Raw genomic sequence first — 25,245 nt, forward strand, 5'->3', positions numbered from 1 at the left:
TTTTAAAGAGACGACAGTTGCCTGGCACTACTGATATTAAATGGCCCCAGAAAGAGTTATTGCAAAACATCCAAGAGAATTACATAATTCACCCTCGCAATTGCACTGAAAGTCCCTGGTTTGTGTGTGTCTGTGTATGTAGGATATGTCCAATAAAGCTAATTATTGGGTGGAAAGAAGACCTGTTACATACTAGAAAAAGGGTCAGAATCCTGAAAGATGGCAGTATTTTTAAAAAAAAATACTAAAGTGTTTCATGGAAATCCTCAGACCATATTCAGACTAGATTCTTGCACTCTAGAGGACATTAGCAGGCTGGGAGGTCCACTTAGGAGGGTAAGAATGGGAAAACAAATGATTTGTGGGGCTAGGAAAGAAAGAGCCTTACAACAGAAATGCTCAGGATAAGTATTTCCCCAGCAGAGATGCTATGGAGAAAGTAAATGAAGATTTGTAGTTTTCTTAACTCTGAAAGCAGGGACGGAGGAAGTGGACTCAGACAGATTTCAAACAAGCAATGTGTACAAGACATAGTGACCTTCAATATCCTTTTTTTCAGCAGTTATTTTTCTATTCTCACAAATATATGATTTGATACAACATTTCCCTTTACATCAGTTCTAGCTTAGGAAGTGTGAACCACCACTACTGATTTGTGATTCCCAGTACTGCTATGAGCTTCATAGCTCCTTTATATGATTCAAGAGCAGAAGCTGCCTTCTCAGCTGGTTGGTTTCAGATAAAACTTGGGATGAGGAGATTTGATATCTTTATTATCATGGGGTAATGACTGCTGCACACTCACGGAATTGCAACTTTAACCTTTTCGCTGAAGAATCATGGGCCTGATAACATAATACGATTTTCCAAGCTTTTAACATTTAATACAAGCATCTCCTTGCTTTTCTTCATGAATCTGGCTACCATTGCACTTTAGCCAGGAAAGTCAAATGTTCACCAGAAACGAATCCAATTCGATGAATGCAGCAGTCATGCTGAGATTTGGGTTTTTTTAAAGACTTGGAGGTATCAGTGATAAAGTATTCAAGGTCAGGTTCATATTCAGCATTACTACATTGCCTATGCTGCAATTACCCAGGGGATGAGTTTGGCTTGTAGCATTACAGTATCAGTGTAAACAGCCCAGAGCTGACATTTCATTGAGCAAGTAAGAAGGTCAGCTTGTACTTCGTTCCTTCTTCTTTAAATAATCCATGTAGTGTCACACATCTCACCAGTTAGCCTATAAATATTGTTTTTTGAAAAAACTATTTTAAAACACACTTTGTTTATTTACCCATTGTAATGGCATCCTTGTTAGCACATACTCTTCTCATATCCTTGGGTATTTTCTCCTTGCAGAGAGGTATCAGTCCTGATCAATGCTATACTAATCATATATCAAATTCTGATTGATGTATCGTGTCAATAAAACAAGAACCGAAAAAAAGATGTGCAGAATCTTTTAAAGTCTATTTTCTCTGAGCTGTAGGCCATCAGCCACGGTTCTTAAAGCAGTTTCTCATAAAAAAAAAAAAAGTTTTGCAAAGAAGAAAGGGATTGTTTACTTTCTTGAAAACTTTTGAAAATTTTCAGGTGACTCTGCTAAACAGATTAAAAGTTTCTGATTTGTAGTACAGGTGTCCTAGAGGATGAATTTCTCCCCAGTCATATTAGAAATTAAAAATCACTGGTTTTCAGTCACATTTCAGCATATCACCTGATAAGGTACGTAGAAACAAAAAGATAGACAGCAGGACAGCTATATCCTTTTGAAAAGAGGACCCATCTTTCTTCCAGAACACCATCAGCATTACAAAATTGGTTCAAAATACAGAATATATTCTGTAAAGAAAAATATAACATAGCCAATTATTACCATAGTATTTCTCATGAAGATAGATTTCTGTATTTTGAAGACAGCTTGGGGGCTTTTTTATTGCTTTCTTAGAATTTTTTATGAAGTTTCCAGTGTTCCCAATGTATCAAATGTCCACCCTTAGTGGGTATGTTCAGGGCACTGCATGGCACTGCCTGGGCATGGCGCAGAACCCCAGTGGTGAGACACTTACCGTGGGTCCTGCTCCAGGGATGAGACATGTGCCTGGCAGCAAAGGCTCTTGAGAACACCAAAGATTCAATGGTTACTGTACCAGCTACACTCCTATGGCAAATGCTCTCTTGATTAGCACATACTGTAGCACACCCAAACCATTACTACATCTTATTTCTAACAGTATTTGCCTTTTAGAATTAAATATCAAAAACATTTCCACTTACCATTTTGCTTTGCTCTAGTAGCCCACTCAGAGACTTCATCTTGGGCTCGTCCATCCGTAAACACAATGGAGATTCGAGGGACATTGGCTGAAAGTGGTCTTGCTCCTTCTGCTTCTGTGAAGCTTCTCTCAGACATTTGCCTCAGCGCCAGTCCTGTCATGGACCCTCGCCCCATGTACTTCATCTGTGATACAGCTTTCTTCATGTCCTTGGCTGAGCTGAACTGCCTTAATGTAAACTCTGTACGAACCTCCGTGGAATACTGAAGCAGACCAACTCGAGCAGCCTTGGGTGAAATCTCAAGTGTATCCAAGATTCCTGAGACAAATTGTTTTACAATTTCAAAATTATCCTCTCCGAGACTTTTTGATCCATCAATCACAAACATCAGGTCAATTGGGCCTTCAGTGCATCCTGTGAAATGAGCAGGAGAGTGTTCAGATCACGAAAAAATCCACAAAGCTGGGAAAGGGATCTAGATACTCAGGGACTGCGTGAACTCAAGAGATCATCTAAAGTACCCTGTTCTGGCTCGTCCAATTTTGCCAGTATGTCTGAAGATGTGTTTTAAGAATGACTATTAAGTGGAGAGAACTGAAGAACATAACTAGGATATAGAGACAGAGTTGCCACAATTTTCTTTCAGGGATAAGCCATATGCTAATTTTGCATTTGTGTAGATGAGCAGCACTGAGAGACGTGGAAGAGAATTACTGAAGTTGAATTTGTACTGCAGAAGTTAAAAAAATAGTTAAAAATCTATAGGTGAGAGAATTGGTTAGATAAGGGGTTTTTTGCTTGTAACTGCCTAACAGTCTTGTAATTAGAAGGCTAATGTACTGTTGCAATTAACCTTTTCGGTTTATCCATTAAAGCTGGGAGTTTGTCAGAAGACTGACAAATTTGGAGTTCTTGTACTTTTTGGCAAGTGCACATGCAAAAATCAAAGTAGTTTCAGCAGGCAAAGTAGTTTTCAGCAGTTTCAGACTACTGTGCTTTGTGCAAGGCCTAGCTGCAGAGATGCTTAGCTCCTATTTGATCAATGGAGCTTCCAAGTAGAATTTCCCATACTAAGGAATGTAAGATTTGCTTCTTGGTCTGGATCAAATAAACTTTGACCTCACCTCATCTCAGAGCTTTGTATAGGAAGAATGCTGAAAGCACCATACAAAAGAGTATTGTGCAGCAGAAATTACTCTGGCTGCCGAAATTACTGGAGATGTCTGTTACCAAGTCAATGAAGGAATAAGGAATTTTCAGCTTTAAAGCTTGGACTTTACTTTCTAGAAAATATCTATTTTAAAACTGCCCAAGAATTCATTTCTGCAGTCATCTGAGAAAAAGATGCCTTACACATACTAAGGTGATGCAAATGCAACTTATATGAATATCAGAACCACCTCAATATCATTGTGTAAGTCAAGGTAGGTCAGCAGTTCATGGTGCATGGTTTTAGTTAGGAGCAAGAACAGCCATGGACAGGATACCATTATTTCGGTAATCATAGTCTCCTCAACTAAGGCACCCATTTTTAGCAAAATAAATATTTTTACTGTATTCCAGTAAAAGAATTTCTCCTCCAAGTATTAAGAGATGAGATAAATACATATCATGTTGGAAGACAAGCAAATAGAATTAATGGTATTTTAAAATACAGTATATAAAGATAAAAGATACACTATATGAATCTGATTAAAGTTCACATTCCTTGTTAATAAGATTTCATTTTGGCTTTTTTGCTGATGTTTTGAAATAATTATAATTGTACTTGATGCTATACCAAAACAACTGTTCCAATTTGGTAGCGTTTCGCTTATGAGAGCATCAAGTTAATTGTTTGCAACACTTCCTACCACACATATATGCTTTGGGCTTTCAAATATTATTTCATGTTTGAAGTGAGTTGTGGCAGTGTACAAGGCCAGGCTGGATGGGGCTTGGAGGAGCCTGGTCTAGTGGAAGGTGTCCCTGCCCATGGCAGGGGGGTTGGAACTATGTGATCTTAAAGGTTCCTTCCAACTCAGGCCATTCTATGATTCTATGATTTTTTTGAAGTGAGGTCAGTTAATTTTAGAAATCAAATAAACAAATGTTTTCTAAATAAAATGTACTTACTTCTGCATGTTTTCTGATCGTCTTTTAGTACATATCCCTCCTGGCATTTGCAGATATATGAATCATCATTATTAACACAAATATGTTCACAGCCATGGTCAACTGATTTGCAGACATCTTTATCTAGGAAAAAATTGAAATATTTATCTGTATTCTATTTAACTCATTTATAAATTCAGAGACTCCATACATAATATTTGAAGAACATATGACAAAGGAATATAACATCTTTGTTTACGTAGCAATGCCAGGGAAGACTGATTGACAGACACAATTAGTTACTTACCTCGACATGTTTTCCCATCTTGTCGCAGGACAAAACCCTCATGGCACTGACAGCTGTATGAATTGTTATTATTAATGCACACATGTTCACAGCCATGGTCAATGGATTTACATACATCTTTATCTGAGAATTGTTAAGAGAATTTCTTTATTAGATCACTTTTTAAATGCAAAACTGGCATGAACAAGCTTTGAGTGAAATTAAGTCTGTTATTTCTTTTATGACTGGAAAACAGATTCCCCATAAAAGTTTCAGCTACTCACTCCTGCACGTTTTTCTGTCTTGCCTCAATATAAATCCCTTGTGACACTGACACATGTATGAATCGTCAGTTGGAACACAGACATGTTCACAACCATGGTTGACTGTTTTGCAGACATTTTTACCTTGGAATAATGAAAATTGTATTTATCACAGTTAGCTAAGTAAATAGCTTTCACAAAATATAAGAATTATGGCAATAATTTTCCATGAAGAAGCTCACTTCCACGAAGTTGATTCTATATTAAAGACACAAATAAGACACTACTGTTGCATAGTGTGTTTCAGTAACAGATCAGGAAGTACAAACCACAGATTAAATAACTTACTCCTGCAGGTTTTTCCATCTTCTCTCAATATGAATTCATCATGACACTTGCAGACATAGGAATCATCAGTATTAACACAAATTTGTTCACAGCCATGGTCAACTGAGTTGCAAACATCTTTATCTGAGAAGAGTGGATGGAGTTTGTGAGATGAGGCTCATTAAGGCTGGGTTTTTTTTAAACAGCCCAAGTAGTTGGAAATCACAAACATACACATGTGCAAACACTCAGAGCCACAACACTTGAAAGCCTCAAATAAAAACATACTTTTATGCTCAGGCTACTCACATCTACATGTCTTTCCATCCTCCTTCAGTATGAATTTTTCATGACACTGGCAGATGTAGGAATCTTCAGTATTCACACAGACTTGTTCACAGCCATGGTCAACTGAGCTGCAAACATCCCTGTCTGCAAACAGGAGAGTTGGTAGTCAGCATACATCAGCAGAGGCCTTGATTATATGTGTAATTCATCAAACTACATTCTCATACTACTTACTTCTGCAGGTTTTCCCGTCATGTCTGAGTAGGAACCCATCGTGGCATTTGCAGATATACGAATCACCAGAACTAACACAATCATGTTCACATCCATGGTTGACTGATTTGCAAAGATCTTCATCTGAAAGCAGATGACAGCTTTTGCTGGTTAATGCATTTCTACACAAGCATGAGCTACAGATGCTGGTAAGTATCAGACTACTTACTTTCGCAAGTTTTTCCATCTTCTCTTAGCAGGAATCCCTCCTGACACTTACAAACAAACGAATCACCAGCATTAACACACTCATGTTCACAGCCATGGTTGACTGATTTGCAAATATCCTTGCCTGGAAATAGATAATATTTAATGTGGTTTGCTAGTTAAACTTTTTTTTATAAATACAAATACTGTGGGGGTAATCCCTTGAGCAAGTGGAAGGAAGTCTCCAAACTGAAAGCAGATCTCTGGTTAGTTAAATGACGGATAGCTTAGCTTACATCAAGCATGAGTTCTTTACCATCTGAGCAAAAAGAACTGCATGTTTTGGATGGCCTTCAACTAACAGTAAATCATTTTAGGATTAATCTGATTAGATTAAGGAGGAGGACTTTACATTAAGAGCAGTGAGAGTGAAAGGAGGGAATAATTTAGTACAGTCATTTAGCACAAATTCATATTGAGACAACGAAATTAGGAAAAACACCAAACGACATGATTTAACAATAATTCTTTAACATCCTTACATCAGTGCCAAGAGTCTGCATAAAAAAAAAACACCAAAAAGAATAGGAATTACTTATTTGAGACAATAAATAAAATCTAACTGATATTGTCGAGAATTGATAGGAGGACTCATATGACTTCAATGTTAAATCAGTGGGTTAAAACCTCTTCAAGAAGGATAGATGGGAGAAAAGTACAAAAGAAAGTGGAGCTATCTATCAGCATTCCCTGTTTATTTTTCACTGTGACACGGAAGAAAATATTCTCAATTTCTAATGGAGAACTATCTTTACATAAGAAGTGGAACAATACTGACAGTTGAGTTCAAATTGACTCTTCAGGTTTAATACATAGTGAAGAAAACCTTATGTTTTTACAAAAACTTCAATCTGAGCCAAATTTCCTGGAGGTCTCATGCTGCCAAAACAAAAATTCCAAAACCTACTACATAAGACAACCTTCTAACTCAACACAAATTACATTTAAGACATGGCAATCTAAACTAGATTCTATCACAGCGAATAAAAAAAGAAATTATAATGTAAGTAAAAATGGCTATTACTTCAAAAGGATGAATTTTACACAGCTGAAAGCAAATATGAGCCAGACTATTTTGGGATATGAGGGGGCAAGAGGTGGGTGGGAAATAATAATAATAGTAGTAAAAAAAGTCAATGACTGCAATGATTTTACTAGACACTCCCCAAAAATATAGTCTTACAATTGGAAAAGAATGCCAGAGTAGTTAAAAAATTTATAAATTGAAGATGAAGACAGCTGTAAGATTTGAATAATGACTGGAGGAAAGAACATTCACAGTATTTACTGAACGTGAAAATATTAGGAATTTGAAAACACTGAAATGAAAAGGACAAGGGGGTGCATGGCCAACCAAATAAAGGGTAGTATGAGTATGTTATTTAAATATTATTAGGAACAAAAAGCATTCTAACAATGTATTGTTAATTAATAGACAGAAATGGTAGAATTGCCAATCAACACAGAAATGTTAAAAATTTTAAGTATTCAGATCTGAACTTATGAAATAGACTACTGATGATATTGTTGGAGAGAAGAGTTTCATCAGCTCAGATTTAGGTCACACAGCACATAGTGAACACACACACACATTTTTGAACCAGCAACTACAGATAATTTGCAGCAAATAGGTGTAAAAGAGCTGCCTGAAGAACACCTTGGATGCACACTGAAAAAAATACTATCGTTCCAGTGTTTAAAAGGATGAGTAGTTCATTGTAAGCCTGTCAGCTTGACATTGATCTTCATTAAAATAATGGAATAGATAATGTGGAACTTGATTCAGAGTAAAACCAAAGAAAGGGCATTAATATCAATCAACTTGGTGTTGTGGAAAAACAGATCCTGGAAAACTAAATAAATATCTTTCTTAATTGATGATGAAGCTGTTTCATAAAGCTCATGCTGTTCATACAATGAAGCAGTCAGAAAGGCAGAAGTCTTGGTATTTATTTTGATTAAGGAAACAGACTATAGAATTAACATTATTTGGACTAATGCTGCCTTAGAAAGGCCTTCAGAATCAATTGTAATTGGGAGACCATCGAGTGGCTTTTTTTCTAAGAATTTGACCTACTCCGCTTCTACTTAATACTTTTACAGACAGCCCAGAAGAAATTACAAAATAATCACTGACAAATTTTGTAGTTATTCCAGTTTTGAGAGAATGGCAAAGAAAAATAGAGCAGCTGCTGATATTAGAAAACATGATTCTTTTTGGAATCTGGATAACAGAAAAACATATGTATTTTAAAATAGCCAGAACTAAGCTTATGCATTTAGAAACAAAGGCGTGGGACCCCTGTATAACTGAGAATCTTAAAACAACTTATGATCTTGGTAGATAACTAACTGAACGCAAATATTAGCAGAATATTTTGTTCGGAGACTAACATTATCTTTTGTCATAAAAAAGATAGATTAAAAAAAGATAAAAGATAAAAATGATAGGTAGATTCAAACAGGAATTAGGCGGGTTATTGTTCCTCTACCCTGGCCCCTGTTCTGTCTCCTATTAGAAGAACTTGTTTCACCAGAGTGCCCCTACAAGAATGCTGATAAATAGCAGAGGCTTTAAGGGAGCAAGAAAAGAGTTATAAAAAGATTAGAAAACATATAAAACGCCTGAAGGATTTTCATTTGCTTATCATTTACAAAAGAACATTCTAAGAGGTTAACGTAAGGAATGGGTTAAGTCATGATCTGCATGAATATACTCAGAGCAACCCAGTGGCAATTAGAACTTCAACCCATTAAAGTGCAGCAACATCCTATGCTCAAGATTAGAAGTCAACATACTTAATCTGGAAACAAAGCTCACATTTCTAAAACTACATTCAAATCTTAAAATTGGCCGATTTTCTGAAATGTATCTTTTGTTTAAACAATACTTACTTCATAGAAGTCTGATGAAAAATAGAGAAAAATATTCCATTCTGGCCACTATGAATCAGTGAATAATATCACAATAAAAGGAAAATGAAATTTCTTGTTTTATTCATAAACTACTTACTTTGGCATGTTTTCCCATCTTGCCTTAGTACAAATCCCTCATGGCATTGGCAAGTGTATGAATCATCATTGTTAACACAAAGATGTTCACAGCCGTGACTGACTGATTTGCAGATGTCCTTATCTAGGAATAATTTAGATTTTATTTACTACAGTTTCATGAATAGGAACATTTTCAAAACTTTAAAGACTGACAGTAATAATCCCCTAGTAAATAAAGAGGTTATTCTCCTCTTTATTAGGCAAAATCTCCTATAAGAAGACCTGCCTCTAAATAATATGTTTCTTCAGTAGACCTCTGAGTATAAAAAAATATAGTAACATAAAATGACTTACTTTTACATGTTTTCTTATCATGCCTCAATACAAAACCCTCATAGCACTGGCAAATGTATGAAGTATCAGTATTCACGCAAATATGCTCACAACCATGGTCAACAGAATTGCAAACATCTTTATCTGTCAAAAAAATAAGGTTACCATATTTAAAACATATCTACAAATGCACAGATTATAAAGGAAATCTTCTTTAAAGATAAGGATACTTACTTCTACATGTTTTTCCATCTTCCCTTAGTGCAAATCCCTCATAACACTGGCACATGTACGACTCATCAGCATTAACACAGACGTGTTCACAGCCATGGTGAACGGAACTGCAGATGTCTTTATCTGAGAACATTGATGATATTAGGTTAGAGCACATCCATTGCAAATATATCATGCAAGGAGAAGTAACAGCTCTTACTAGGTCTACTGATATCACTGGAATAAACGGACAAAAATTTAGGCAGCAAACACTTTTAACTCTTGATACCTGAAAAATTTTGAATATTTTCTGTTTCTAGGCTATCAGTTCAGCTATTAACTGATTTTTATCCACATTATTTTATCCACATTATCCACTCATTATTTTTATTCACAGAGTCTCTTCAAGCTTCTGGCAGGTATAACAATACTACTCCTATATTCTAACAGTAACCTGTTGCTGTATTTGTTCAAAGCCTTCTACAGATCTACATACAGTAAATCAAAGTCTATGAGTAATTATCAGAATACTTACTTTTGCATGTTTTCCCATCTTCTCTCAGCAGAAAACCCTCATGACACTTGCAAACATACGAGTCATCTTCACTGACACAAATATGCTCACAGCCATGGCTGACTGATTTGCAGATGTCCCGTCCTGGGAATGATTGATATAAATGTAGGTTTCAAACAAAAATATGTTAAAGAAATGTAGATATCAAAAAGTAAGTTTTGGGTTTTTTCTTTCCAGTAAGAAGCGAAAACCCCCTTTCTTTCCTTGCCTGATGCACACGCAAAAATGTTCAGTAGATATTGGTCACTCACTTCTGCATGTCTTGCCATCTTCTCTCAACACAAATCCCTCACGACACTTGCAGATGTAGGAATTGTCAGCACTAACACAAATATGCTCACAGCCATGGTTGACTGATTTGCAGACATTTTTACCTGGGAATAATTTAATATATAAAAAATTGTGTTTGTCAAAGGCAAACAAATTGTGTTTGTTCAAAGTCTTACAGTTGTGATCTACTGAATGTTCTTATCCTTTCTAGTACACTGAACTCAATTCTTGAAATCATTTATAGCACCTGTTGTCTTTTTTTGTTGTAACAAAAAATACATCTTTGTCCTGCTAATTTTACAAACTTACTATTGAGGAAAAGTGCATTGTTCCAATTCTAGAGTTTGTGAAATTTCACATATCCCTAGTCTGCAGATTAGTGAGACACAGCAATTTCCAAAGGAACATAAATCTCATATCTACATTGTAAGTAAACTTTCCGGTGAGAAACCGATTTTTCTATCATCATCTTTTTATCTTCAGCAATGCTGAAACAGTTAGTCTTCGTTTTCTTTGTGCTTAAGCTTGGAAGGTGTTTGTAATTTTTTCTGTAAAGTAGGATGACAAAAGTTTGGTGTATACAGCATTTTAGGTAGTGAGAAAGATGAATTTATGATCCTGCTGTGAAATTCTGGAAAATTGTTAGCTATAATTGAGCAAGCAGATGTTCAAAATTTAAATACAATTAGTATCTCAAAATAAAATCCACAACTGTCCAATTTCAGGACTACTTTTTTAAATGGCACAAACACTTCAGGTATGATTCAGGTGCCTAAAATTATACATTCAGTACCACTTCAGATGCCTTAGCATTTCCAAGATATAGACAAATATGATATGACACCAAAAGTGAAATTAGGACCTCTTGAAATCCTTGAACACTTAAGATTACATTGGACTGCAATGTTTAGGCAATCAAACCTACCTTACAGATTTCTTCTGTGTGTAATATTAAACTGAGTTGCTGAATAATAACTTACGTTTACATGTTTTCCCATCATTACGAAGCCTGTATCCTTCAAAACACTGACAAGTATAAGATCTGTCACCATTTACACACAAATGTTCACAGCCATGATCAGTCAGAGCACAATAGTCAACTCCTGTAGAAGTAATTGAAATTATTAAAAAATGTAACCAATAATGAATTATTTTTCATCTCTAGTATTTGCATTCCATATAAGCAAGTAAATATAAATACATTGATCTGCTTAAACAATAATGCAGTTTCTCATCTGCTAATATATACATAGCTTCAATAAAATGTAAGAGGGTCTAGTGATGTACTTTTCATTGTTTGCTTTAAGCAGAGTTGAGAAATTATACTTTCCTATGCTTAAAATAGCTAAACAGAGTCCATGTCTCAGTAATTAGAAAGTGAATTAAAACAAAACAAAACACTTTGGCAATGATTTTATACAAGACACTTGCAAAGACGTAAAAGCTACCTTGTTAGCATCCTTTAAATAGTCTCTAAATGGCCTGATGTGAAGGTGGCAGACCCCAGAACTCACTTGTGGACCTGACCCAGGTCCTGTGGCAGCAAGCAGAAAACCTCTCAGACATCAGTGGGATTTGGTTTGGACTACTCAAGCTTTTGCAAAGAATTGTAAACGACAAGTACTGTCAAATATGGTCCACTTTACATCTCAGATTTCCCAAGTGTTTCTTCTCTGTAATATAAAGACATAGGGCTCCTGGGACCTTGCAGGCAGCACTTGATACTATCTATTGGCTACACACACTCATTTTTTTTTTCTAATTAGTTGTCAGACTATAGATTTGTTTACCATTCAGGTGTTCCCACAGCTCTCTTAAGATACTAGTGTCGGTGTATATGACACTAGAAGGTCCCCTGTTTTCCCACTAGGAGTGGTATATATTAAATGTTAATCTCTTCCATTTAACTGCTCATTCAGGAAATTGCAAAGTGCCAAAACTCTCTTCATGGTAGCCTAAAAATGTTCAGGAGGTTTCAACAACTCATTTAGAACTCAGGAATAGGACAAATCTCTTTCCTAAATATATATGAGAGAGTTACGCTGGCAAGAAGAGGAGCTATTCAAAAGGGCTCAGTTTCATTGCACAGGAGAGATTCCAGAAGTCACAGCACCATTTTCATAGAATCATAGAATATCCTGAGTTGGAAGGGACCCACTAGGACCATCAAAGTCCAACTCCTGGCCCTGCACAGGACAGCCCCAAGAGTCACACCATGTGCCTGAAAATGTTGTCCAAATGCTTCTTGAACTCTGCTGCTGATAGGTCTCCAAGTACAAACTGGAGGAAATTAACTCAGGAATGAAAAATCACCTCTTTTTACTATAAAGGAAAAGGGATTTTCCATTTGCAAGTTGATAAAACTCTATAGTTTGTCTGTTTCACAATTTTCAGTGGTTCTACAGATAAATGTCTAGGTAAATTGTTTCAACCATAGACCCTATGGCTGTTATAGGTACACTTATTCTTCTTTTGTGTTACTGTCTGCCCCTTTCTAGAGAGCTGCAGTGGCAGACAGAAGCAAAGTCCAGCGAGGTATTGGATGGGGATAAAAGGGTTGGTATGGAGGCAAAGATAATGTTAAATATAAAGGCAAACTGCTTTTGCTGATTCGTGTCACTTCTCTCTACATAATTTTTGTGACTGAGGACTTGCAGTTTAACTTATCTTAAAACTGTGTTGCCTGACTGCAAGAGAAAGGGCAAACTCTGGAGCTGCTCCAACACTCAACAAGTTTGAAAAATAATGTACCTCTAAAATCTGTGGAAAAAGTAGCCAAAACTCTCTCATCAAAGAGGTCCAAGAAAAGTCAACAGGCAAAATGCATTTACATTTCTCTTTTCCTGGCCCTTTTTACATATTATTTTTCCAGTGAAGGAGGCAATTCAACTACTTGTGAAATTGCAACAATTCTCAATGTTCATTAAATTTATAAATCTAATGACAGCAGAGAGCTGTCAGGATAACTTTTGTTCATTTATTCAGGATTCCCATACAACATGTAAAGCTCATTGTGGGACACTCAGTTCTCCTCCTGCCCCAGGTAAGGTGACGCAGTTTGCCTGGGGGACATTGCTGTCCAGGCAACCTGTCAGTCAAACACATTTGTCATGTGATTGAAAAACTGTCCTTAACACTTGGGGATGAACAGGTCTTCCAAAACTTTTCTGACTATGGGAGGACTAATAGTTATTCTTTCCTAAATACTTTTTCTGTTTCTGCTTTCAAATAATTATTAAAGTATTACTGAAATGCAGACTGTAAGAAAAAATTGAAAGTGTGTCCTCTTCCCTGTATGAAAACAGAAACCCTTCCCAGGTGAGCTGAGATAAAAGGCATTCTCACAAGACTTACGTGTGCAGGTTTTTAGGTCCTCATTGATGACAAACCCTTCAGAGCACTGACAGACGTAGGAGTCATCAGTATTTAGGCACAGTTGCTCACAACCATGATTACTTTCAGCACAGTGGTCCACTCCTATTGATGTGTAAATGATTGAACATCTTAGACATTGGCATCTTAGATACATAAACTACTGTAGTTAGTACACAATGCCTTTGCAGAGCAAGGGAAAAAGATCAGTACAGCTTTTTACTTATGCAAGTAATCCCACCTATTTGAGTAACCTGAGTTAATTAACAACACCTAAGTGAAATAAATACAACAACCCCACCTGCCAGGTAACAGACTTCTGTTAGAAGTCTGCCAGAAGTACAGATCTGCCAGAAGTACAGATCTTCCTTGCCAAAAATCACAATGTGATTGAACTAACACCAAGTGGAGTGAAGGGAGAACCCTGAAGCCCATTCTGGTCTTACCCACAGAATCATGCTTTCTTTCTTTAAAAAGCAAGACTCTTTTGTTCACCATAAAATTTTCTCAGCAAGTATGAATATTAGTAACTTTTGAAATAGAAATTATGTCCTTCAGATTATTTAATAAACATTAAATTCTTTTTTCAATAGGATGAGAAATCACCAATTTAAAACTTTAACCTGCCAAAAGGTTCAAGCAGTTAAAGCCTAGTGGGGCACAGATACAAATTCGGAGCGTGAGAGTGTCTTAACAAGTTCCATTTCTTTGATTTTCCTATTCCAAGTAAGATAAAATGGAATATTTCTTTTAAGTCTTATATGCAACTGTGTGAAAACTGAAAGGTGGGGTAAGGGAGAGAGAGGTGTGAATTTTGTTTAAAAAATATATTGTCTCATATAGTGGACAGCAAAGCAGTAGGGTGAGATACGTGCACCTGCAGATGTACTATGTAATTTGCTGAATCTGTGAGTATAGAAAAAGGAGATTTTAGGAAAAAAACTTTGAACTTCCTCATAATATTTTATTACTGGTTTGCTAATGGCTATTTTTAGTTACATAGGCTCAAACCACTTTATCTTAACTTGACCAAAAGTAGTGAAGTTCCCTCACAGCACAGTCTCACATGTCTCCATTTACAAATCATTTACAGATGTGAGCAGGCATGTCTGTAGCAATTTGTTTACATAAAAAAAAATCTGCACTTAATGTAAAATCACTTAATTCTAAATATTTCTGTTTATTAGTTTGTTTAACTAAGCAATGAGTTTGCAGTAGTTGGTCCAGATTTACCATCCTACATAGAGAGACAATGTGGGCTTGAACAGATGAAGCTGAGGTGTCAGCTTTTACTAGCTAAAGCAAGTTCCAGCTGGAACATTCTCCTTTTTCCAAGAGTTCACATCATTATGAAGAGGCTTGTGTAACTTCACAGAGTACACAGAAAATGTGGAAAAAAAATAAAATCCTCATATTCTCTGTGAAAAATTGCATCTGTTTGGCACTGTCTTTTACAAACACCCACACTAACTGAATTTTTAACATTTAAATACCTGGGGTTCTCATGCACAGTATTGTAACACACTCCTTCAAAGAGTGCAGTAATTACAAAGGTGGTAATTACCACGTTTTAGAAATCATTATAACTGTAAATTTGGTCATCACGTGCTTTATTACATGTGTAAAAAAAAATATAAGAAGGGGAAGGGACCGGGAAAGGTCCACTGTTTTTAAAAACAAGTGTCTTGGAATATATTAATTTTTAGATATTCAACTTGAGATAGTCTAAAACTATAATTGCTAAAAAGTTCTGAGGTCTTGCAAGACATCCAGGTTACCTTACATATGGCTTTATCACAAACAGTTTATTTAAAAATAATTATTCCCTGTCCTATCAACTTTCTTTTTTTGAATTTCAGTGACTGGGTATCCCTTTGGAAAAGTACGTCATACCAACATCAGGAAAAAATGCTGCTGATATTTTAGATGATATGTAAAATGGCTCTCTGCCATAAAACTATCTTCTAAAAACTGGGTGATGTCATGTGGGCAATGCTGTTGGGTTTTTGGGGGGCAAAACTGATCCTTCATTTTAGCAACATTCTTACGAACAGAGGACATTTTATCGAACACATCACCAAAGGTGTAAACACAGAGAAGAGGTAGGTCTCTGCGTATCTCCACATATCAGCATACAGCAGTACCAGGTGTGCTGCAGCTTACACAGTCCATAACAATGATACAGATGTTCAACAGCAAGCACTGCCTTTGTGTTAGACACATTGGCTGAACACATTTTCCCAGTTAGTTGGTTTGGAGAAAATGATGCTGTTGGATCAAGGATCTCACTATAGCATTACATCACCAGGCCTGGCTCATGGTGGACTTTACAGTAACATAGGTTTGCATGACTCAGAAATATCTCAAGAGGGACCCAGAAGTATTTTCTCATTCTGTTCACACCTTGCCCTTGCACTAAACTAGTCACTGCAGTTCATGAGAACAACTCATTGCTGCACGTATTGCCATGGTGTTGTCGGGTGTATCCAGGATGACATGATACAAATCACCCTTCCATGTTAACACATTCATGTTCACAGTCATGCTGATCTAGAGCATAGAAGTTTACTTCTGTGAAGAGAAAAACAGTGAAGAATTGAAGCCAGCCATAAAGGTTTCTGAAGTAAAGTGGCTTAGAAAAAACTCACTTTTCTTAAACAATACTGGATTCTGTGCTTTGGATACCTGCTAAAGCTGATAGTGAGTGGAGGATCTGAGAGCAGACTGCAAAGAGTTGGCTATGTAAGGTTTCACTTTGACTCCCACAGATCTCCTGTATTCATCAGAAGTCACACATCATGGTGAAGGAGGAATGCCTGGTGCTAGTCACCACTGATCTATTCTCCCTGATTTATGAAGAGGGAATATATGCAAATGTGCTGCTTTATTTTACAAGCTCAGCTAACATGATCCTTGTTATAACAAGATTTGGAATAGGAGCTTAATCCCGGAAGCATCACCAGATTTACAGCCAAATCCAAAGCCCCCTGAGGAAAAATACCCCAAATGGGAATTACAATTTGCCTTTAATTTGCAATTACATCCTTGCAATAAATATTCTACACAATGCTGTTGTTTTGCTCGCCAAGGCTATTCAATCTATAAAAACCTGAATATATTAAAATACCATATAGATAATAAAAAAACAGAACAGCATGGATTGCTGTAAAAACAGCACTGTGCAGACGAAAATGTTCCATGAGAGTGCATCTAAGAATGAAAGAAAATAGTTTCAAACCCAGATACATCTTATGCGTGTCTAGAAACATCATTAGATTGCTCCAAGCAAGCTTATTATTCATATAATACCAGCAGTACAGTTTCCCCCCCAAACCCGAGTCACCAGATCAAGCTATTTCATTTTGCTGAATATATTCTCCCTGAACTTTAATACATTACATAAAAAAATTGCTGTGATTCCAAGCCCCCACTCAAGAAAATCTGTAACACTGAAGTCTTTTTAAAGGAAATAGTATGTGTGTTTGGTTTAGAATCCTGACATTGCTCAGGCTGTTTTTACAATTTTTTTAGGAAGCTGTGGGGGTTTGCGTGTGACTTTTAGTTAATTTTGATAGATATGTTACTTATCCAATATGTTCCCAAGCTAATGAAATATATCTGTCCTTGGCTAAACCAACTGGGCAAATCAAGGAGATTTTTTTTTTTAATTTAAAAACTGTTTGTGTCACTACAAGCCAAGGTCTGAAAGCTTCAAATAAGTAATGAGCTTATTTTTTTTTTAGGCACTTTGGTTCCTATATTAATCTTCAAGTTTGCATAAAACTCTTCAGAAAATGTCTAATATACAAAGCAGTCTACAAAACAGCAAAATGTGGATTTACCCCAGCATGACTGGCTCAGTTAAAATTCAAGTTTATAAAGAAACATTTATTTCAACCTTAATTACAGAGAAAACTTCCATCCTTTCAGAAGGGAAACAATTCACAGCAGGTTTAAGAAATAAAAGCAGATAAACTTTATTATGTCCAAACGATTACTCACTTTTGCATGTTTTCTTATCTGGATTAAGTCTAAACCCTTCTTGGCATTGACAAAAATAGGAATCATCTGTATTAACACATTCCTGTTCACAACCATGGTCCTGAAGAGCACAATAGTCTGGTACTAAATGGAAAAAATTTGTGTCAGTGAGGAATATAAGAAATAAACGAGGTAAATAAAGTTAGAAATAAACTAGGTAAAAATTATTTACTTTACTTTCTTTTCCTTAGCCTTTTTTTTCCTTAAGCATCATTTTGACTTTTTACCATATTGTTTCAAACAATGAAAACAAAATGTTCTTTTTTTCCAAATATCTGCTATACTGAGGTACCCCTGACATGTACACTTCAAAGAATTATTCAAGAACACAAGTACTTCATGCAGTAGAGAAGTTAGAATCTTAAATATTTCTTAACATTTTGCAACTACGCCTTATACATTGCCTTATCAAAACTGCCTCTCTATTTCACCCAGAGCAAGCTAGATATGATCTGTAACAAACACACAAACATGCTGTTCATTAGATCAAAGCAGGACAACCAGGCCATCAGGAGCACTGATGTTTTTGACAGCTCTAAGTGCTTGCTTCATAATTCTTCCATTTGAAATTCTCATGGAAGACAAGACAAGCAGTCTAGAAACAGCTACCATGTGTACAAAGTACCTTAGAAAGGAAAGCAATTGTGCACTGAGCACTGAGGTATTTGCCACATAGTGTTTATCACTACTGATGAAGTTAAAGAACCTGACATTCACTTAGATCCAGTGTCTGCCCATCATTTATATAAGTAGAGTTAATTAATTTATACCAGTGAAAAATGGTTTTAACCCTTCAGCACTGCCGAAAATAAACAAGTCACAAATTAAGTAAATTACACTTCAAAAAACATCCAGGCACTTTCAAACACCTCGTTACACAACCTGAAAACTGAGAGGGTTTTATTATTACCAGCAATTAATGAATTATTATTCCCATAGGTAACTGGTTTTCTGAGGCAGGAACTGTGTTTTCCTTGTATTTGTGGCAGATAAATGCAATTGAGCCTTTACATATGATGAAAGTCCTTAGTAATAATAAACCACCTACATTCTCAGGAAAAACAAGGCAGAATGTTTTCTAAGAAAACTCAGGAAGACTACTTTATAATTTATGAACATTACTTCATATATTAATAGAACATTTCCTTTACCAAAGCTTTTTCCGACAGCATATGCACATACACATATACATAACATGCAGATCTCTCTTTACTAAAAAGATAATTAGAAAATATAGTTTGTTCAAGAGTACACTGAAGGGACAGAAATCATAAAGACGTGCGTGCACCAGAGGAATATAGCTGTATGCCTTCTGGACCTACTCAGTGCTGTGATTCATTTACCTGCTAAAATCCTGGCTCACTCAAGTGTGCAGGACAGACTTTTCCTGGATAACTGATTCTGAAGATGACCACAAGAGTTGAAAAGTATGTGTTATCTTTTTTGGAGCCTTGAAGCTAGCATGTTGGAAACGCTAAACTGTGAAGTGTGTCTTCACAGGGCTTTATTAACACAACCCAGATTAAGGATGGCAACAGAAAGTCTCTACCAGCTACAAATAGTGTGAACCCACCCAGAACTCAAATAGAAACCTTCCCTAAAGAGCAAAAGGCTCAGCACTCCTAAATACAAGCAGAAGCTGCCATCTGTCCTCTTGAGGGGAGCAGCAAGAGTGGCAAAGGTCCTCTTAATAGTTACTAGCTCTAATAACCTTCACCCGCCTCATTGCTCAACCAAATTTGCTGCTTTCTTCCAGCCATAGAGCACTCTGCAGGTGTCAGCAGGGTTGTCTTCATGAGCCTTATTCCTTTTGTTTCATTCTGAGAAGTTTGGAATAATTTCAAGAGAAAACATTTGTCAGATATGCATGACCATACTGATCATCATTTACATTTCCAAGCTTTTCTTTGTACCCATGAGCATAAAGTATTACTTTCTATTTTTGAAAGGAAAACCAGGATTCTGAGACAATCACAAGATCTTTGGAGCCAGCACCCCAGACCTAGGCCTGCTTGCTGATGCGGAGAACTGGTCTGGCAGGGGTGTAAGTCACGGTTAGCTGGCCATCATCCCTGAGATTTAGTACATAAGCAAAACATGCAGAAATTTATGTTAGAAGTTTTAAAGTCGTAAACATTTTAAATCCAATGATATGTAATTTGTTTCTTTGTGTTTTTTATGCTGACTTAAAGGCAGCATGACTCATAACACTTAGGGTCTAGGGGACACTTTGCTCTGAAGAGCTCTCATGCCATCTTGACTTTTGCAGCATTAAGAGCTGCACAGTTCTTTCATTCATGTTTTAATTTATTAGCAAGGCTCAGAAAATAGCAAGCATAAGGTAAAGTGGCTTGTAAGTTTTATTTATGCTTAGGCTCAGGACACGCATCTTGAACGATTTGATACAGTGGGTAAGATGTTGTGCATGCAACACGGGAGGATTATGCACAGACTTGGTGACAACTTCCTAATGTGAATTCTCAAGGGGTGGTGTTCCTTTTTGACTTGGTCCTGTGACCATGAGATGACAATGTTCACAATCTAGAAGGCTGGGAGGTGAAACAGCAAAATTCTGACTCCATATTTTACAAGGTCAGATTTCAGCTTATTCGGGGAATTGGTTGGAAGATCCCCTGGGAAAGAGCCAACAAGAGAAAAGATGACCAGGAGAGTTAGATTTTTAAAGAAAACTTGCTGAGACCTCAGGCACAAACCATCCCATTGTACTGGAAAATCTGCTCAGAAGAGCAAAAGCTTCTCAGTGAACTAAAACCACAAAGGGGGAAAATAGCAGAGGGAGAAAAAAAGGACCAAGAAAAAAAGAGGAATATAAAAGCATTCGTTACATATTTCGGGACAAAACCAAAGCTTTGCTGAACCTTTTATTACTGAGGTACACTGAAGGAAATAAGAAGGGAGCCTACAAATATGCTGGTAGCAAAAAGAAAGTCATAGAAAACACTGGTGTTTTGACTTAGGGAACAACCTAATGATAAATAATACAGAAACGGCTGAAAAAAAAATACCCTTTTTATTTCCTGATTCTTACAGACAAAATCTCTTCCCAAGTTTCCACATGTACCAGTAGTCTGAGAAGGAGAGGGGCTAGCAACATCAGTTAGAGACCACTTAGAGAAACTGGATATACACAGATCCATAGGATGACTGGTATTCACCTCTGGGTGCAGAAAGAGCTAAGTGATGTGACACTACTGTCTATCATGTATCAAAATTCACAGGGACCAAGAGAGGCCCCTGACAACTTAAAAATGCTAACATTACACTTATCTTTTAAAAAAGGTAAGAAGAAAGACTCCGGGAACTGTAGACCAATCTGCATTATTTCAGTCCCAGGACCATGAGGCACATCCTCTCAGAATCCATTTCCAAATATATAAAGGACAAGAAGATTCTTGGAAATAATCAGCACAGACTGACCAAGGGTAAATCACTCCTGGACAACCTGTTCACCTTCAGTGATGAAATGACTGCACCTGTGAATAAGGGAATATTGGTGGATGCAATACACCTTGGCACTAGTGAAACTTCTGATGCTGCCTTCCACAGCATTCTCATTTGGAAGCTGAGGGAGTATAGGCTGGAAGAAAGAACTGTTAGGTGGAGTCTAAATTTGCCAGGCTACCAGACTCAAAGGATAGTGGTCAATGGCTTCATGCCTGGCTGGTTGCTGATAATGGCCGAAGTACCACAGGGGCAGTACTGGAGGCCACATCGCTGAACATCTTCATCAGTGGCATAGATGATGATACAAAGTGCACCTCAACTAACCTGTGGGTGTCATAGGTTAGAGACAGTAATACAGGGAAACTGAACAGCAGAACTTAAATACAGAGGAGCCTGATAAACTTTATGATTAGACCTGAAGATGTTGTATGAAGTTCAGCAAGAAGAATGGAAAGTCCTGCATCTGGGTTGGAAAGACCCTATAGGTTGTACAGACTGGGAAGTGACCTGCTGTCAGGGAGGAGCATGGGCCAGCTGTTCCCCAAGGGAAGGAGACCCCTGAGGGGCCAAGGGTGATAATGCAGGCAGCAGGCTAGGGACCTTCCTAGACAGGTAGTGCCCTGCAGAACCCAAGCAGGTTGAGCAGGGTAGGCCTGGAAAGGGCAGTCAGGTTTAACAAGAAGTGCAGACGAGCAGACAAGTACATGCTGCTGAGGCAGGTCTGAGGTCAAGCCAGGAAGTCAGCCTGTGTGTCAGCATGAGGCAGGGCCACTCCTGGTGAGGGCAGGAGAGTCCCTCAAGAGTGACACAGCCCAGAGATTGCTGGGCAGGTCTGTAGTGTCAGGGAAGGCCATGGTCAAGCTGGGAAGTCAGTCTGCAGGTGAGCTTCTGGACCAACAAGGACTATTGCCAGGCCAAATTGCTGGAAACAGCACCTGACATATTTTGTCCAGTGCTGGAATAATCCCTTCCCTTCTACCCACAGTTAAAAGGATTAAGATGAAGAGGGTTCAACAAAGACCTACTGCTGTGACATAGTGCACTTTACTTGTGTGGAGAACTTGAGGAATGTGGTCTTTCTGAGTTTGGTGAAAAAGAAGGTATTTAACTGCGGCCTACAATTACTTCTTGTGGGTCATTAGAAAAGTGATGCAACTAAACCCTTCTTGTTAGTGCCAGATGATGTAACAAGGAACACTGGTCACCATCTGTGGTTTGGGTGATTCACGATGGACATGTGCCAATCCTAGCTTGTTGACTTTTGAGCTTGTTAGCCTGGTATCTATCAAATTTGACAAACAACTAACAAACAAAGCCAGGAAGTTACCATAATCTGGTGGAAATAGGTAAACTTGGTAGAAGATACCAATGTTGCCAGAGCTTTGTAACATTATCAAAGAACTCACTCTGGAGAAAAATCCACGGGAAAATAGACTGCAATGTTTCCTCTGATTGTGGAATTACTCATAATTTTATCTTGTCTTATAAACCAAACTGGTCATAAATTGTCTTGTACAGACTTCTTTGTTCACCCAGTTAGGGAGATGATATTCTAACCGAAAAATCAAAATAATCAAAGAGACAATGCAAGACAAAGCTCTGGCCTTTAACTGTCAAAAAGAAGCCTGGTTTCATGCTAAAAGCTTCCTGTTCATAGAAGGGACCCCTATCCTTAGCCTCTCCCCTCAAAAGCCAAACTATCCCCCAAAACAACTTGCATTGCTTTCAAGACCTTTGGCTTCCAGGGCACTCCAACATTTTCTATAGCTGACTCATTACTCAGTGTTCCCAGGACCAGTGGGACAACTGGACAACTGGAAAACAGAAGAAGTACAAACTGTTCATAATTAAACCTTATCACAACTTACTTCTGCAAGTTCTTTTGTCTGGATTTAAAATGAACCCTGGGTGACATTTACAGTAATAGGAGTCCTCAGTGTTAACACATTCATGTTGGCAATCTTGGTTATCCAAAGCACAGTAGTCTACAACTGAAAAAGAACAAGACCAAAATGTGCAATTAGAAAAACAAAATAAGAACTATTATGCATAAATACTATGGTACTAGTTACACACAGTAGACTATCAAAAAAAAAGGAAAAGCTGACATAATTTGTGTCCTGAAAAGTCTTTCTGCAAAAAGTAGCACACTTTCAACACCAGCTAGTAAACCAGATTTGATAGGAGTAATTTCTCAACTTTGAACATTTATTAGATTGTCAGGAATCTTCTCAACATGTTTTCTGAGATCTGGAAACCATGCCTCAGTCAGTTAGTCTGTCCAGATGTTCACACTGTAGTCCAGGGTGTAGCAAAGTTTGTTTGATTTAGTTCTGTCTTCTGTCTCTCCAATCCTGGAATTGCTCTATTTTTCCTTAGTTCTCTCCCAGCTGTATTAGTTCTCAAGAGTTGTTCCTGCAGCCTGAGCATATAGGAGAACCTTGGCAATATCTTCTGCATGGAGGACTGTCACAGTACATTCATTTCCTCTAGCATGCTCCAGATTCATTCTGTACAAAGCAGCTGCAACTACAAAGCCTGAGAGCTTCAGGCTGGTATTCACTACTGACATTTTGCTTATATAATGCCTTTTGTAAGAAAAAAATATCACATGCAGTCATTTATAAGTCTGGTAATTTATTACACAAATCCATATTTACAAGTTAGGTTGCCAAATAAGGTAATAGTTCAGAGTTACTCTGTAAAGCCCATGCAAAAGCACTAAACAAGTTAAAGGACTATTTTTTTTTTAATTTCTTTGCAGGTTAAGTTGTATCTCCACAACAAAAATCTTAGAAGAAATTAAAGATAAGTCACAAAGCTGGTTCTCTGCCCCCAAAGAGCTGCCAGGCCTACATTAGGAAAGTATAACTGATTCTTTCTGCAGAAGACAGTAATGTGTTAAGCTTCATACAGACATTTACTGAGACAGGTTCCTCTTTGCAAACTGAGTAATTTTTTCACTACTTTATACTACTGAGCCTCACAAATTTCTTCAAGAGGCAGTAATTTGTTTCAATGAACTCAGTTCTTTCTTCAATTGCCCTGCTTTTGTAAATCATGCACACTCAGGTGTGCTACAATATTTAGTCAAGGTCATCCAGTCAGGAACGCAGATAACCCATTTAGTTACTTTGAAAGAGTTTCTTTTAACCCTTCAGAATATTTGTGTTGAATCAAGTCAAATTAAACTACTTACTGGCTACTATGTGACACCATTTTCCTGGCATGCACCTTCCTGTTTCCAGACTGAATAGATTCATATAAAAATCTATTTACTGAGTATGTATTTCAGGAATATAACGTGTGATACGATTAGACTGCTTTTCTTTTAAATTAATTCTAATCTCATGTACATTTTTAAGTGTTTTAAAAGACACATTAAGAAATAAGTAGGCTAAAGAATATGTATTTTTTTTCTATTTAGTATCATACCTGGGAAACAGCCCATATGGACTGCTCTGCAAAGTCACCTGCTCTTCTGCCTTTAAACCTTAAAATTAATTACTACTACAATACCTGCAACTGTCTGACTAATGATTATAAAGTTGAGAATAGAATATCCAGTTGGAAGGGATATACAGTGACCATCCAACACTTTTGACCAGTTCAGGGGTGACCAGAAATTAAAGTGTATTGCTAGGGGCTTTGTCCAAATGCCTCTTACACACTGACAAACTTGGGAAATCCAGCTCCTCTAGGAAGCCTGTTCAGTGTTGGATCACTCTCTTGATAAAGAAATGCATCCTAATGTCCAGTCTAAAACTCCTGTGGCAGAGCTTTGAACCATTCCCATATGTCCTATCCCCGGATAACAGGGAGAAGATCTCAACACAGAACTCCCTCTTCACGTCCCCTCCTCATCAAGCTGTAGAGAGATGAGGTTGTCCCTCAGCCTCTTCTCCAAACTAGACAAACCCAGAGTCCTCCGCTGCTCCTCACAGGACATTCCTTCCAGCACTTTC

At 37.3% G+C, this 25,245-nt stretch overlaps 1 protein-coding gene across 8 annotated transcripts in view; it reads right to left on the minus strand.

Annotated features, from left to right (window-relative positions):
* MATN2 (matrilin 2) overlaps positions 1 to 25,245 on the minus strand; it is a 70,042-nt gene that overhangs the window by 8,799 nt on the left and 35,998 nt on the right. For 3 of the 8 annotated variants that reach the window (XM_032690104.1, XM_032690046.1, XM_032690056.1), the window contains exons 6-21: positions 23,149 to 23,271; positions 17,777 to 17,899; positions 13,757 to 13,879; positions 11,383 to 11,505; positions 10,384 to 10,506; positions 10,094 to 10,216; positions 9,580 to 9,702; positions 9,367 to 9,489; positions 9,032 to 9,154; positions 5,981 to 6,103; positions 5,773 to 5,895; positions 5,560 to 5,682; positions 5,272 to 5,394; positions 4,682 to 4,804; positions 4,396 to 4,518; positions 2,281 to 2,694 (exon numbers count right to left, since the gene is read on the minus strand). In XM_032690104.1, coding sequence (XP_032545995.1) covers positions 2,281 to 2,694; positions 4,396 to 4,518; positions 4,682 to 4,804; positions 5,272 to 5,394; positions 5,560 to 5,682; positions 5,773 to 5,895; positions 5,981 to 6,103; positions 9,032 to 9,154; positions 9,367 to 9,489; positions 9,580 to 9,702; positions 10,094 to 10,216; positions 10,384 to 10,506; positions 11,383 to 11,505; positions 13,757 to 13,879; positions 17,777 to 17,899; positions 23,149 to 23,271 — 2,259 coding nt within the window. Of the gene's footprint in view, positions 1 to 2,280; positions 2,695 to 4,395; positions 4,519 to 4,681; positions 4,805 to 4,944; positions 5,068 to 5,271; positions 5,395 to 5,559; positions 5,683 to 5,772; positions 5,896 to 5,980; positions 6,104 to 9,031; positions 9,155 to 9,366; positions 9,490 to 9,579; positions 9,703 to 10,093; positions 10,217 to 10,383; positions 10,507 to 11,382; positions 11,506 to 13,756; positions 13,880 to 17,776; positions 17,900 to 23,148; positions 23,272 to 25,245 lie in introns of all 8 variants that reach the window. The other 5 variants (XM_032690113.1, XM_032690065.1, XM_032690094.1 and 2 more) reach the window with 5 other exon arrangements.

Source organism: Chiroxiphia lanceolata, chromosome 1 (genome assembly GCF_009829145.1).
Source record: "Chiroxiphia lanceolata isolate bChiLan1 chromosome 1, bChiLan1.pri, whole genome shotgun sequence".
Lineage (NCBI taxonomy): Eukaryota > Metazoa > Chordata > Aves > Passeriformes > Pipridae > Chiroxiphia > Chiroxiphia lanceolata.